The sequence below is a fragment of the Aphelocoma coerulescens genome (genome assembly GCF_041296385.1).
Source record: "Aphelocoma coerulescens isolate FSJ_1873_10779 chromosome Z unlocalized genomic scaffold, UR_Acoe_1.0 ChrZ, whole genome shotgun sequence".
NCBI lineage: Eukaryota > Metazoa > Chordata > Aves > Passeriformes > Corvidae > Aphelocoma > Aphelocoma coerulescens.
The window spans coordinates 13464785-13481328 of NW_027184085.1; the positions used below are offsets into that span (position 1 = coordinate 13464785).

A 16544-nucleotide genomic window follows, 5' to 3' on the forward strand; every position below is an offset into this window, starting at 1 on the left:
TTTTCCTTAGCACCTAAACCAGCAACATTTTCTGAAGAGGAGGAGATCACCCAAATTATAGGCTTAGGCCTGTTCTGGATGTCTTTCTTTGTGACTTCTGTATGAGAACGGTCTCCAAAGAAAATTTAAAACTTAGTAAAACTGAAAAACTGCACTAGCTCATTTAGAGTTGCTATTTGTCAGAAAGCACAGAAAACAGACAAGGGCTTATTTTTCTGAAACCAGTGATCAATTAAATAAGATAGGCATTGTTAAAAATCACAACTTACTTTGATCACTCTAGTTGGTGGTGTTTTGTCTCTGAGTTTGAAGAACCCCATCTTCACTGCAAATGAGCTCTATGCAGTTCTGCAGATTTTTACCACTTTGATACACTGGATAGCATTTTTACACCCATGAATAGATCTAATCATGAAGTCAGTAACTGAGGCCATATAGCTACAAACAATTAAGTTTTGGGCTTTTTTGAATATCCTTTAACAAACCCTTATTAACTTTCTGGAAAGAAGTAAAAGTGTTTCAAATCCAGGAATTCTGTTATTCATAATAAACATAACAAGTTACTTTGGATGTCACTACCATACAGGAATGTATTTGCTTCTGTGTTTTTCTGAAGAGTATGTACCAGAAAAGAAACTCTGTGAGTCTGCTCATACCAAAGCTTGGGCAGCCTATATAACTTCCAGAGCAGTGGCTACATTTTTCAGGCCTATAACTGAGAAATTAAATTTTGAACTGATGGCACAGTTTTTCTCAGAGCAGTGGTAATATAAAAGTGCAGGTATTGCCAGTGGAAAGCAGCACTGGAGAGAAGTTCCCTAGTGGTCAGTGTGAATCAGGGCTCTAGTGCAAATCATATGAGCAGCACAGATCTGTATGCTGAGAATCTGGAATGGTTGTTAGAAGAAGTACTAAAATATATAGAATGATAGAATCTTATAGGTTGGAAAAACTCTTTAAGATCACTGCATCCAGCCATTAACCCAGCACTACCAAGTCTACCACTAAATCTGCACATCTTTTAAATTGCTCCAGGGATGGTGACTCCACCGCAGGGATGTGTAACCCAGAGCATTAGGGTGCATTTGTAGGCAGCAGCTTATGTAACAGCAGGCAACAATAACCTACTGAAAGTCTCTGAGAGCAAATCCATGTCATGGGAAGCAGGGTCTCACTCACAAATATGTCAGCACATCAGTCACTCCACCACTGCTAGCACAGATCTGTAAGAAATTGATTAGCTGACTAGTTACATAGTATGAGATCACATGTAGCTAGGGGAGTTTCAGACGTTCATTTTTAAAAGCATTTTCCTCCTCTGAGCTTTCTCACTGCTTTTGATTGTATTTCCAAATCTTCACATTGTTGTGTTTTCAATACTTTTGCCTTACTGCTCTTTGTTTGTAGGAGTTCCATAATGTCACACTTGATAAATTGGAAAAGCCTCTTCATTGGACATGGGATTCAGATATACCTTTGGAGTGTATGTCACATGCTGTGAGAATCAGGAGCAAGGCAGAAGCATCAAAAATTTGGAGTCAGTGGAGTTTGTGGGAGACTCTCCCGGGTAAGCAAAAAAACCCTGCAATATTGGTATAAAGCTAGTTGGTAATTCACCAGTGAATGTAGCTGTGAAGGACAGTTCAGGAGAGATGACATCTGTCTTGGGGTGACTTTATGATGTGACTTTATGACTTTACCAAGGCCCTAAGTTTTGCTAAACCCACCACAGCATGAAATCAAGAATCCACTTGCTCTAAGCGCTAACCAGTTCCTTATATTTTGCTGGCAATAATAGCAGTGCTTCTGCCATTGCTATAATTTGCAGACTATCTCCCTAAGCTAGTAGACCAAAAGTTTTAGAGCTTTTTTTTCTGCTCACACATTAAGACAATCTAGTAGATGGAGTGGCATGGGATCTTGGATAGGCACATCCCCAGCCCAGACTCAGGGAAAGGAGAGGATGTGCATAGCTAGGGGCTACATGATCTGATGAATCTGTTCCTTTTGTCTGGGGTTCACAGTTTGAATTAATATATTGAATTAAAGGAGGAGGAGGAGGCAGAGGGTCCATTCTCAAGGTGGGAGCTATTAAATCCATCTCCACGTCCTTCCCCTTCATCAGGTCCAACATAGACTTTTTAACCTTTTTCTCTTTTTTCCTTAAAAACAATATATGCTCTCTTTTAGATATTTGTAACTTAGATGCAGCCAAGAAGAGCTTCGCATACTCTAGTTCTAAGAAACAGTGATCTCTTTGGTGATATGGTATTAAACTCAATATTAGTTCTTCATCTAAGCTTCCAAATTGCGTCCACTTTTGCTAGTTATCTGACCTATAAGCTGGCCAAATCAGTGTGGAAAGCCTAATTAATTCTGGTTTTGTAAGGGTTTTGTCTTTGCTAGTCAATTTTCCTCAGTTATGTAAGACTAAGATTAAAGGTGAGTTTTGTGGTATTTCATTCCCCATACAAGAAATATTACCACCCATGGTTTTATGCTTATAAACAGAAAATTCACAAAAACAAAGCAACGAGATATAAAATACTCTATAAAGCAAAGAGAAAAAAAAACTAGAGAAGGTAGGATTTGAACCCACCACTCTAGGATTTAAACTGTGGCTTGAAGTTCCAAGCCTCTGAGCCGCTGCACCACCTGGCTGGGTGCCAAAGAGTGGTGGCTGGACACAAACTAGCAATGAACCAACAGGGGGAAAATTAAATTCCCTGGGATTCTCACAGGGGTTCCCTGACAAGCTCTCACGAGTTGACACACTAACAAAAGGGGAAACACTAAATGAAACCCCCCACCCCCGGACTCTTCTGAGTCCCTAAACAAACTGTAAGAGATCTCTTAACACCCAGTCCACGTGCCAACAGAATACCACCTTTATTCAGTCACTCACGGGCCTCTGTGCTGGATCTGGAGAGTTTTCTGGGCTCTTGGAGCTCCTCTGCCTCCTGGACTCCTGGCAACTGCCCCCCCTCGGGTGCCAGCAGAAGGGGAGGAAGCTGAGCTGGATCTTTCTGAGTCCCAGAGGATTTTCGGAAGCCTCGTTGTTCCATCTGGGTTGCCAAAGAACTGATGCCTTAAGAGGCCTCCTAGACACAGAGACTAGACAGGAATAAGGGAACAGAAGTAGGTATTTATTTGAAAGGCCTTCAAAGGTACCCCTGGGGCTAGAGGCTGTTGCCAAGATGGACTGCAAGATGGATGACTGGTCACAAGTTCTTCACTCTTTTATAGGTTCGGTTCATTTGCATAGCAGGGTTAATTCTCCAATTAAAGCTTCAGTTTTGCCCTCAGCTTATCCCCCCTTAGCGGCTCTTTGGTTTATACTTTTGGCCTAGGACAGTCTAAGTGTCCTTGAAGAGCAGGCCCAGAGAGGCTTTGTTATGTCTACCTAGCACAAGAATAGAAATTAACAGGCTTCAAGAGATTTTCAGAGTTACACACTAAGCAGTACAGAATTTGAAAAATATAAAAGTTAAAACCTTAGGCGTCAACAGAAGGCAGAGAGAAAGGAGGAAGTCAGCTCCTTATGTCACTTGGAATGAATGTCTTATGAATTATGTGAAATTATATGAGAATTTATAGGAGAAAGGTTCACGAAGGATGTCTGGACTTCAGGCGGCTCTCTTGAAAGCTGTTTATTGCATAGGTGAAGTTACAGCATTTCAGGGAGAGGGTATCCAGAGCCAGCCCTACAGCTGCCAGCTCCAGCTGTAGGCATACCTGAAGCCCCTTTCTGTTCAAGTTACAAAGCATTATATACTTTTCTTTGCTGAGTATCTTAATACATAACAACCAATAAGCACCATACACAATACCTTTACATTTGCCTATAGCCTATCCTAGCTACTACCATTACCATATTATAGTCATTATTATCCAATCACAAGAGTAAGTATGTTACAATTTAAGCTTACAATGGAAAATTCTCAGACCTCTCTTCTTCTTGCTGCATCGACATTTCTTGTTTGCCTGCAATATCTCTTTTTTTGGTAAAAACATATTTTCTATTTACTTATGCTCTTCTTGAGACTTATTTACTTGGTGAAAAACATGTCTTTGTTTGTAGTCACATACCTTTGTCCTAATCATAAAAATCTCCTTCCAACTCAGCTCCAACCCTGCCTTCTCAGTTATTCAGTGCTCAGTGTTTCAGCAAAACAACTTTTACTCTATATCAAAACTTGCTTTCATTTCTGTCTCATCCTCAGTTTCTACATTCAGAGATCTTTCTGCCAAGCCTACATATCTGTGAAACTTTCTTACCAAACTTTCATCCTTTCCAACAAGAATTAACACAGAGTGAACTAATAATGTAATTAATGGCATCACAAAATGTTATCTTTTTTTTTAGATGACTACGTTTTACTAGAGCAGTTTGATTTCCAGAGAATCTTGTTTAAACAAAATATGTAACTACTTTAGAAAATATGACTACAGTGATTTTATAATGAAACATTCATTTGGAGCAGCAAGGGCTTTTAAGATATTGGAGGCATCATATGTATAGCAGAGGCATCGCAGGTCTTCATATGTGGATTGTGGCACTCATCTCCCTCTTGTTATATAATGGAAAATAGGATGCAAGACTCTCTTTTTGTCTCATGATCTCCTCAATCTTGGAGATTTTATTTTTTTTCAGTTGCAAGTGAATGGGGTTCAAAAATACTATTTCCTGGTCACAAATTGATCCCACATTACAGACCTGATTTAGAGCTCTCTGAAAGATAATAACTCTAGATGTCATCAGGTTTTTGGATCAGATTCTTGAGAGTTGATTTTACCTGTGCAATATGTGTAAAAGACTGTGAGTCACTTAAATGCCACTAATTTTTGTACCCAGCAAGCAGTCCAACATAGAAGGCTATAGGAGTCTCATTCCAAGTTGATTATCCCCTCACTGATCTGATTCAGACAATGCTGACTTCTCTTAGCTGAGCTCTGCATGAACATCAGATGTTTTTCTAGCCCTCTGGTCAAAGTCTTCAGGAGCAGGCGTCTTGGATATAAGCAACAACTTGTGCATAGGAGCAGGAGGTGGTGTTCCTTTTTAAGGCAATTCTTGGCAGAACATTTTTGTTTTCTCTAAGTGAAAGGCAATAAAACAGATCTAGTCTTTTAGGTAGTTTGTTGGACTACATTATATGTTTATGAGTTTAAGAGAAAGGTATCATTACATGTGAAATTCATCTTTGTATTGGGAAGAATACTAAATAAAAGTCTGTGAATGGATAATATAATGTTAGAAATTTCTTGTGTAAATGCTTAGTTTTGTGTTCTGGCTGAGGGCTGTTGACTTGAGCAGATTTTGAAATGTTTTTTTTTTAATTTGCAGGCCTGGACACTTCAAATAGAAGTGGGCCACTAATCTTTCCGAAAGAAAAAGTTTTAGCAGAAGGCTCTGATATCACTCTTTGCTGCATAGGAAGGAAAGGTCAAACCATTAAGGAATTCTCTGTCTACCCAACTGTTGATGTTTTCAAGCACACAAACAGTCAAGTCAGACTTCTCACTGTGGAAAATCTGTCACATGACAAGGGGTCTGACATCCATGTTTACTGTTATGATGAAGATGAGCAGTTTCATCAGGCAGTTTTCTTTGTGGGTAGTAAGTGAACACATTGTTACAGTTTTATTTTCCTCTTGTTATTAACTCAAGAATGTGGAAAAAATGGACGGGGAAAAAAAGCTTTCTGTAAGTTGTCATGGTCTTGTCATGCCTGGCTGAACTCTGCCTGACTTCAGACCTGTAAACTTATATATAGAAAGCAGGAAAAATAGCATTAAATTAATTGACCATATGGCAGGTGATTAATTCTTAAATATACCCACCCATTTAGGAGTTCAGCTTCATAGTCTGTGTGCATGTAGTAAAAACTCAGCACAATCCCCTTTTTGAAGGCTAATAGCAATATTTAAAGATAGAAAAAAACCCAGATTGAATAAATGAAAGGCTGAGTATTAAAAAAAAGATAATAGAGTATAAAAATGTTTGATTGTTATTAACTCATGGTATTATCCTGACTATCTCTGCAGAGTGGTCATTGAAATGAGTGTAATTTCAGTAATAACATCTACAGTAAACCAGACTTTGTACTTACCCATGTTTTCTAACTTGATATATTAAAAAGGTTGACGAGTTTTGCCTTGACTGCTGTGATGTTGTTGTTTTTTTTTTCATTATTCCATCTGACAAGGACCACCTGACACACCTAAAGATTTTTCCTGCCAAACTCGAGATATGAAAAGAGTAACATGTACTTGGACAGAAGGAGAGACCTATCTCTATGGACGGAACTCACCACGATACACCTTGTCTAAAACGTAAGTCTCATTGTTGTATTAACTCTGATCTGTGCTGTACCAAACAGTCACCTTCTTTCTCTTACAAGCTGTGGAAATGCTTTTTATTCTTGTAATTAGCTGCTTGCCTCTTTGCACCTCACTGATCACTTATTTAACAAAGCTTGAGCAGTGCAGAACTGCTCTGAATTAGGCTAGCTATACTAAGTTTACAAGATCAAGTTCTGCCTGATAAAGCTTATTCTAACCATTCTTTTGAGTTAATATGTTTGGATATCATTCAGTAGGTGTGAAGACACTCTGAAATCAGGATGTAGGTAAATTAAAAGTATAACATAATTACTGGGTAGCATACACAACAGGTAACTAGCATCTGATCAGCTGGTAGGCTGAGTAGTAGTGTGCTCATGATCCATTGACACTAATGCTGACTCAGCACTTAGCTTGATTAGCCTCCCTAGTTCTTTTCCTTTAGGATTTTAGAGCTTTACATGCTGATGTTTTCCTTCTTGAGTTCTTGAGCTACTGACAATCCTATCTCAAAAGTCCTTCTTGTGTCTATAATTTCTGTAGTTTCACCTGGCTTCTTTACTTTAAAAACAAAAAAAATCTGCAGAATTCCTCAAAGCTTTTTCTTAGCAGGCTGAGTGAAGGGTACACAGCTCTGTCATATCAGACATGGCCCTTACATGAGGAGAGGGTCTTTACAGCAAAGTGTGCAGAGAAAGGGAAACAGGACAGATACCTCATAATCACAACAAACTTTCAGCAAAAGATCTCAGCAGAAAACAGGCCAGCATTGCACATACATTCCGGGTCTCTACATCATTCACTTCTATTAAGACACTGTGATGTTGTTTTAAAAATGGAAGGTTAGAAGACGCACTTCAAGATGCAGTTGAAATTACAGAGTCATTTAAAAGCTTAGTGGTAGACATGTAAATTATTTAAGTCTTGACAAATAAGTCTCTGGTTTAGAATATCCATAAGAAAATTTCTAAAAGCAATGTAATTGTATCTTAAAAAGACAAACCTGATCTTCAAAGAACACTTTCTTTTAAGAATATTTGTGCTCGTCCTACTTCAGGCTAAGGGAAAGAACTGAGTGGCTTCTTATATTCCCCCCTCAGCCTTATTTTTTATGATGCTGTATTCTAGTTGGACATCAGAAACTTTAAGATCTATGTTGATTGTGGATTATGGAAAGATATCTTTCTCTCTCTTTGCCCTGCCTCCTACATCTCCCTTTCTTTTATAGGTCATCCCAGAAAATGTCTCTGTGTGAAGCAAGTTGTCCTAAGCAGTGCTCATGTTCTTGGGATATAGGCCAGCAGAGGATCTGGAATGTCACATTGACGGTGGAAAACCCACTGGGAAAGAAAACTGCCACAGATGTTTTTGATGTAAAACACAGAAGTAAGGGGTTTTTTTCTGTGTCTTTGTTTAGGGCTTTTTGTTGCTCCTTCTGAGCTTGATACTTCTGCGTCCTTGTTTAAAGTATGAAAGTCCTTGATTTTTATCTTCACCGTTTAATCATTTATCTGTCCCTGTGCTATAGTTACCTGCTCTCTCTTCAGTTTCAGCTTTGGAAAGTTGCATTAACAGTAGAAAACAGCTTTACTCCAAAGGTCAGATTTGGTTATTGGAATGATCCCTTAATGTTTTAAAATCTACTGCTTTGCTGAAGCTAGTTTATGGGAGAGAAAGCAATATGATGCAAGGATATAAAATAGGGAGTTTAAGCAAAATTGGTGTTTATGGAAATTGGTATGATATGTGATGTGATACACGTGATGGAGTTATTGCTGGGAAAGAAGTGATGGTGCCAACCTGCTCTTAGTCCTAATATGGAACAGTAACATCCACTGTGCTACTGTAAGGGAGGAAGACTGGTTCATCAGTGACAAAAGCCAGGTTATTCTCTGAGGAGTATCTGATGGCTGTGATTCCTTGTTCCCTAGTAGCTGTATCCTTTATCTCTGTGTGCCTTGGGTCCCGTAAGTTCCTTCCTACTCCTGCCTCAAAACAACTGGGTATTTCGTCAGTTTCCAGAGTATTTCCAGTTTTCCTTGTGTCCCCATGTCTGACTTCAGTGTTCCCCAGGTCCTGTGGCTGCCTTACCTGTTTGAAGAAGGTGAAAGGACAATAGCTTAGGGGGGTGTTGGTGTAACTGCTGCATCCTGGCACTGCTTTCTTCCTCAGAGGCATTGTTGACAGTTATGCTATCCATGCTTTTTTTATACAAAGGAACTTATGTTAAATGTCTCTCTGTGTTAGATTTGTCTCAGAGAGGCATGAAAATTCTAAAATTTGATAATCTGATTGTTTGGAAGTGGAAGAAATAGGTCAAGAAAGTGGAGGAGTAAATTGACAGGTTGTAGGGAGACAACACAATGTCATAAACTCAGTTGTCATGGGAAGTCAGGCTAGAATAGTTTACATTCAATGTGATAAGTACATTAAAATTTTACTACAATATTCTTTTTCCAGTCTTAGTGATAGTTGCAAGTTAAATAAATGGTGTATAATATCTCTGATGAGTTAAGCTTTTAAATAGTGATTCCTGTAAAATCCTTCAGGTTTTCTCTGATCCTGCAAATATTTATATTAGAATTTTCCTAACTTAAAGGATGACAGTAAGTAAAGAAAAACGTAAATCCATAGTTTGCAATTCTGTACATGGTAGTTTGGACCTTCTATATCAAATACAAACTCTTTCATGTATGAACGTCTTCAAACTGTGTTTCATGGAGTAGTGTAATTCAATAATGTAATTAATGAAGTTTTAGGAAAAATGGCCAAGGGTGTAAGCATACCCCTCACTTGCATTGCCATTTCCCCACATTGCATTGCTTTCCTCACTATTGTACTGATAATATGGGAGAGTTTGAGATTTAGTTCACTTGCTGAATACTCTTACACAGTAATAAAGGATCTCAGAAATCTTTTGGAAGAGGTAGCATTGGCACTGTTTACTGGAGAATAACTACTGACAGGAGTCAGAGTTGTGAACAAAATTTCTGTCAAAGAGGCCCAATTCTGGGGTGTAGAAATGTGTCAAATGTTACCATGTTACATCAGGAGCTTCTGCCAGGCCCTGAATAAGAGAAGTTTACTGGTTTGCAATAAATGTCCCTCTTCCTTTTGTCCATGATGTTTTAAAGTATTTCTAAGTCAGCACAAGGGGTTTTTTTAAACCTTGTGTAACATTTACTTATATTTGCATTCTGAAATGAAGTTTTATAATTCATATGTGTTTCTTCTAGATTAGGAGAAAAATGTGTTTTTTTTATTTGCTTTTACTACTCAGCTAAAATATCTTAACATACTTTTGCATATATTTTTTGTTTTACAAGAACTAACTCAGATTTTCTGTTGGCAGTATATCCTACTGTGCCTTTACAGGTTTGGGAAGATAGCACAGATACAGAAATTACATTACATTGGAATTATGAAAAAATTGGAATTGAACTCTTTTGGCAGACTGAAGTGCTCCAACCTGATGGCAAAGTAGAACTGGTACGGAACCTGAATTTCCTATACAAAAACATAGTGAAGATCTTTCTGATGTGAGATTAAAAAATAATTCCCCAGCAATACAGATACACTCTAAACCTTGTGAGCATGTTGACATGTCTGTTTTCCGGATTTATTTGCTCCCAAGCACTACACTGATTTTGTGGTCCATGTGGGCAGCCACTGTTGGCTCTAATTCACACTCCAAACACTGCCTGTACTCTGGCAGAAGTACGTGGTGTGGCTGGTCTGACTGTGGCTCAGTGCTCTGCTGGATGGGTTCTGAGATTTGTTGAAGTTAATGAAAACACTGAGGGGCCTAATAATTGTAGAGTTGTATATGTGTTGTGTATATATTAGCTACTGGTAATCTTGATTTGTTTTTATTGGTCGTGTCATTTCACACACAACAGAGCAGTGTTGAAGATTTCTTTTGTATTAGTCCGAGATCTTCTGTGTGCTGTTGACTGTAGTTCATGGTAGTGAGTCTGATTTCTAGTGATGGAATCCCAGAACAGTTTTTCTTTCCTTCCTCTTTGATCTCCTTGAAGATTATTTGAGTAGATTCCTTATCTTATTCCACCTCTTCCACAACAGGTGAGGTTGACAGACTCTTTGGCCATGTACTGTCACCTCTCTGTAGCTCTTTTCTTAGAAGGCAGCTTGCCTCTAGAGGCACATTAAAAAGGCACACTGAAGATCACAATCAAGCTGTGGTCTGTCTTGAGTGTAGCTTAAGAGCTGTCAGATCAAGTGACCACCGCAGCTGGCTATTGCAAGAGACAGTTTTGAGGAGAGGCTTAAAGGCACGCTGGCTTTTTGACTCTTACCAGAACTCACTCTGTCTCTTAGGAGGGAGTGGGGTAAAGGCTGGGGAAAAAAATGGAAAGAAAAGGTAGTTGTAGATTGCTCTGCATAGATCTGGAACAACATCCTACTTCTACATGAGGTAATAGCCCCAGACTCTATGAAAGCAAGATCTCAGTAAATTCTGTCCTGGATGTGAAAAGTACTCATGTGGAGGGTTCTGAGTGACTCAGACAGTTACACAGAGTAACTTCCAGATGTCTTTTTGGGTCTCCCACTCTTTTCATCTTGTGCATTATTTGCTTTTTCTTTTTTTGATTGTTGTGCCATGATTGTCTTTCCCAAGTGAAGCTTAACTGGCTTTTGCAGGGTCTAGAGGAAGAGCTATTTTCTCATAACGTTTTGCTGAAGATGCTGTTCTGAGCTGTGGCTGTTGTGTCTTTGTGTTTTGCAGCACAACAGCTCCGACGTGGAGTCACGGCACAAGCGTGTCACGGTGCGTGGGCTGCAGCCGTACACGGAGTACACGGCCAGGGTGCGCTGCGGGGCGGCCAAGCACTTCTGGAGGTGGAGTGAGTGGAGCCCACCCCTGCCCATCAGAACAAAGGAAGGAAGTATGTCCAACCTGTGGAGAAGCAAAGTTTGAGGGATGTTCCTTGCTTGGCACCTGTCTTTGCTGTTTGTTGTTACTCTTCTGCTGTGTAGCTAAAGCAGAGGCCTGTTGCATGCATAAAAGAAACACACTGAGTAAACTTCAAGAAGATGTCTTCTTAAATAGTTCTCAGCCTACCTGCTAGTCTTGGACATTTCATCCAGTGCAGGCAGTGGGAAATCCAGTTGACTGGGAAGATGGACAGACCGAGTTACAGTGCCCTGTGAGGCCTGGAGGAATGGTGCAGAGGTGGGAACAAGAGTCTGGTGACTGCAAGCAAAGATTTTCTAGGGAAACTAACCAGATTTTAATTCAGAAAAAGGAATGAAGGGAAAAAGATGTTAAAGGATAATGTTTGGGCAAGACCTGGGAGCGGTGGGAAAAAGGAGACGTTGGGAGTGGAATTTCTTCAAATGGGAGGAAGCAGTTAAACTGCCTATCCTTTCTGCACCCAGAGCATTCTCATTTTCTTGTTTTTCTATATTTATTGCAGCTCCATCAGGGAAACTGGACATGTGGAGAGAAATTACTCCGGTTCTGGGGGGACAAAATGTGACCTTGTTCTGGAAGGTGAGACACCCTACAGAAATAGAAACAAAGCCCTTCATAAAGGGATTGGAAATGGCACACGTGGTTTGTATGCTATTGATAACAATTCAGTATGAAAATGTCTTTCAAAAATCTAAAACAGATTGTATATAAAATATCTCAGAACACATGTAACTATGATGGTGTACTGTCCTGGAATTTCAGAGATACAATTCTGTTTCTCAAAGTATTATTAGAACAAGACAGATCCCATTACCAAGAATTCTGCATTTCCATTTGTTCTGGGTTGCACTGTATTCTATTACTATCCACATGAGCTGTTGAAATCAGGTTTCAGGAGGGGCAGCGTTTCCTTGCCTCCTCCCCCCAGACTATCTTCCTGTTAATGGCCCATCATTGTCCTGCCACATGGCTCAGAGATAACTCCCTCAGGACTATCTTCTGTTAATGACCCTAATCAACACGTGGCCTCATGACTCATTACCCCATTGTGAGATGCTCCACCCAGAGGGAGGAACCAAGCATCCCATCTTGGATATAATCTGGGACTCTGAACACCAGAGAGAACCCTTTCCACTGGATTTCCAGAGGACAGGAGCTACACAGCCACCACTGGACTTTCTGAGGAAGAGCAGACCCATTTACTACAGGATCACCGCTTCAGAGGACTGCAGCCACCATTCTACCAGACTGCTACCACCACCCTGCCTAACAGGGATTCAGGTTGTATCTTGACTCTGTCAGTTTGAAGCAGTGTTTTCTTTTACTTTTTTTCCTTTCCTTTAATTTCCATTAAATTGTTATTCTGACTTGGTGCCTCCCACTGGTTTGTTTTCAAACTAGTACATAATTTGGCGCCCAATGTGCAGCTTGCTCTGAGAAAAAGTCAGAATTACAATTTTGTATAAATAGAAACCTATTCACCCTGGTGCTCAGCTTGTCTACATGGGTACTGTATCTTGCTCTCTATATTTTTCCTCACATGGGGAACTACCTGACTGTTGTATTACTCCTGTTAAAACCAGGGAATAGTATGAGAATTGCTTTATTGGTTTATTATGTCTATAGCATAATAACCTGCGAGGCGATGAATACCATTCGGAATATGTACTCAGTTTTTCTTGGCTGTCCTAGTCTGGGCTGCTATGTCTGGGATCTCTTCAACAATCGCACCCAGCCCCTGGTGGGAGGAGTAGAGAGTGGTTTCTTCCAGCCTTTCAGGCCAGGCACAGCAGTTTCTGAAAATATTGAGTTCCCTCTGGATGTTAAGGATGGTATAATCTTCTTGTCAGTTGTTTTCTCTTTCTTCTCTATGGCCTGCATTGTGTACACCAGGCTTAGAAACAAAACACTACTTAGTGTGGTGCAACGTCTGCTTGAGGAGGAGGTAAAAAGGAGCAAAGCAGCAAATACCATGTCTACACAGACTGCCACACAGAAAGGAACCAAACGCGAAGCAACGGCATCCATCTCTACGCAGACTGACACAGAGGAGAAAGGAACCAAATGCAAAACAACAGCGTCCATGTCTACACAGACTGACTCCGAGGGGAAAGAAACCAAAAGCACTGTCAGCGTCCCCATGCAAACCATCACTGAACCAGAACAGCCCAAACCCATTGCAGCTGCCCCCGTGTAGAAGAAGAAATCAAAAAGCAAATCAGTCCACATAATGACTGATGAGGACCTTCGCACCCAGCAGAAGAGGCAGAGCCAGAGGTCATCACTCGGTCGCTATCCCTGGGTGAGCTGCGTGACCTGCAGAGGGAATTCACGCTCCAGACGAACGAGTCCATCCTGACCTGGCTGCTCCGCATCTGGGACGCTGCAGCCAATGACACCATTCTGGACGGAAGTGAGGCCAGGCAACTGGGATCTCTGTCCCGGGATGTGGTCATTGACCAGGGGATCGGGAGAACCCAAGAAACTCTCAGCCTCTGGCGGCGACTGCTTACAAGTGTAAGGGACAGGTACCTTTGTAAAGAAGACCTCCAGGTACACCAAGGGAAATGGAGCACAATGGAACAAGGTATCCGGTGCCTGAGGGAATTGGCTGTGCTGGAGATCATTTTCTCAGAAGACGAGAGATTTCCTAAGAGCCCAGATGGTGTCCAGTGCACGTCACAGATGTGGTTGAGATTCACACGCCTTGGACCAGAGATGTACTCCTGTTACCTGGCAACGCTGCAATGGAGGGAAGACGAGGACAGGGTGGGCGTCCTGGTGAACAAGCTGAGGATTTACGAGGACACTGTCACAGCCCCGTTTCGCACCCATGTCTCATCCGTGGAAACAAATCTTTCGGCTGAGCAAGTCTGGACCGGAGCTTGACTGAAGAAGGCCATAGAAATTGAAAAAGGAACTTAAGGAAGAGATTTACCAGATCTCGCCAGAACCAAAAAAAGTCTCTGCCATTAGGAGCCGGCGTCCCCCAACCAGGGAGAGGTAATCTCTGGTTTTTCCTTCAGGAACATGGAGAAGATATGAGTAAGTGGGATGGAAAACCCACCTCCTCCTTAGCAGCCAGGGTACGTGAACTTTAAAAAGAGGGACAGCTACCACAAGAAGCGCATCTAGAGTCAACATTGCTCCGGTCTCTCGCACACAGAACTCCAGACGGTATAGGAATGATAATATGACCAATCCTCTTGCAGGGACCTCAGGAACATATTCACCAGAAGGGAGCAACATGCAACATGACCAGGAGTAGAGGGGCCCTGCCTCTTGCCAGGTAGAGGAAAAGGACAATCGGGTCTTTTGGACTGTGTGGGTCCGATGGCCTGGCACATCTGACCCACAAAAATACACGGCTTTGGTTGACACTGGCGCTCAATGTACTCTGATGCCATCAAGATATGTGGGAGCAGAACCCATTTCTATTTCTGGGGTGACAGGAGGATCCCAGCAGCTGACTGTACTGGGAGCTGAAGTGAGTTTAACTGGGAACAAGTGGCAGAAACACCCCATTGTGACTGGCCCGGAGGCCCCGTGCATTCTCGGCATAGACTATCTCAGAAATGGATATTTCAAGGACCCAAAAGGACATCGTTGGGCTTTTGGGATAGCTGCTGTGGAGACAGAAGATATCAGACAACTGAGTACATTGCTTGGCCTCTCAGATGACCCCTCTGCCGTGGGACTGCTAAGAGCTGAAGAACAACAGGTACCAATTGCCACAGCAACAGTGCACCGTCGGCAATACCGCACCGACAGAGACTCTGTGATTCCCATCCATGAGATGATTCACAAATTGGAGAGCCAAGGGGTGGTCAGCAAGGCCCATTCACCTTTCAACAGCCCTATATGGCCAGTGCGTAAGTCCAGTAGAGAATGGTGGCTAATGGTGGACTACCGTGGCCTGAATGAGGTCACGCCACCATTGAGCGCCGCTGTGCCGGACATGTTGGAACTTCAGTATGAGCTGGAGTCCAAAGCAGCGAAGTGGTACTCCACTATTGACATTGCCAATGCCTTCTTCTCCATTCCTTTGGCAGCAGAATGCAGGCCCCAGTTTGTTTTCACCTGGAAGGGTGTGCAATACACCTGGAGCCGACTGCCCCAGGGGTGGAAGCACAGTCCCACCATTTGCCATGGACTGATCCAGACTGCACTAGAAAAGGGTGAGGCCCCAGAACATCTGCAATACATCGACGACATCATCGTGTGGGGAAGCACAGCAAAGGAAGTATTTGAGAAAAGAGAGAAAATTATCCAGATTCTCCTGGAAGCTGGCTTTGCCATCAAAAGGAGCAAAGTCAAAGGACCTGCCCAAGAGATCCAGTTCCTGGGAGTAAAGTGGCAAGATGGACGATCTCAGATTCCCACCGAGGTCATCAATAAGATCACTGCGATGTCTCCGCCGACCAACAAGAAGGAAACACAAGCTTTCCTAGGTGCCATAGGTTTTTGGAGAATGCACATTCCCGAGTACAGCCAGATAGTGAGCCCTCTCTACCTGGTTACCCGCAAGAAGAACGATTTCCACTGGGGCCCTGAACAGCAGCAAGCCTTCGCCCAGATCAAACAGGAAATCGCTCATGCAGTAGCCCTTGGCCCAGGCAGGACAGTACCAGAGGTGAAGAAAGTGCTCTACTCTGCAGCCGGGAACAGGTCTGTCCTGGAGCCTCTGGCAGAAGGTGCCTGGTGAGACTCAGGGCCGACCACTGGGATTCTGGAGCTGAAGCTACAGAGGGTCTGAAGCCAACTACACTCCCACAGAGAAAGAAATCTTGGCCACCTATGAAGGAGTCCAAGCTGCCTCAGAGGTAATTGGCACTGAAACACAGTTGCTTCTGGCACCCTGACTACCGGTGCTGGGTTGGATGTTCAAGGGAAAGGTTCCTTCCACGCATCACGCCACCGACACCACATGGAGCAAATGGATTGCTCTCATGACACAGCGTGCCCGCATTGGAAACCCGAATCACCCTGGGATTCTGGAAATTATAACAAACTGGCCTGAAGGTGAGACTTTTGGATTATCTTCTGAAGAAGAGAAAGAGCAAGTGATTCATGCTGAGGAAGCCCCACCATATAATGAGCTACCGGAGACTGAAAGACGTTATGTCCTCTTCACTGATGGTTCTTGCCAAATTGTAGGCGCTAACAGGAAGTGGAAAGCTGCAGTATGGAGCCCCACACGGCAAGTTACACAAGCTACCGAGGGACAAGGTGGATCGAGTCAGGTTGCAGAGCTTAAAGCCGT

The 16544-nt window shown here is 42.2% G+C and overlaps 1 protein-coding gene across 1 annotated transcript in view; it reads left to right on the top strand.

Moving 5' to 3' along the window:
* LOC138103310 (oncostatin-M-specific receptor subunit beta-like) overlaps positions 1-16544 on the top strand; it is a 39995-nt gene that overhangs the window by 10517 nt on the left and 12934 nt on the right. The window contains exons 4-10 of the mRNA XM_069001516.1: positions 1408-1567; positions 5348-5620; positions 6210-6336; positions 7574-7731; positions 9698-9834; positions 11093-11252; positions 11784-11860. Of these exons, the coding sequence (XP_068857617.1) occupies positions 1408-1567; positions 5348-5620; positions 6210-6336; positions 7574-7731; positions 9698-9834; positions 11093-11252; positions 11784-11860 (1092 nt within the window). The remainder of the gene's footprint in view (positions 1-1407; positions 1568-5347; positions 5621-6209; positions 6337-7573; positions 7732-9697; positions 9835-11092; positions 11253-11783; positions 11861-16544) is intronic.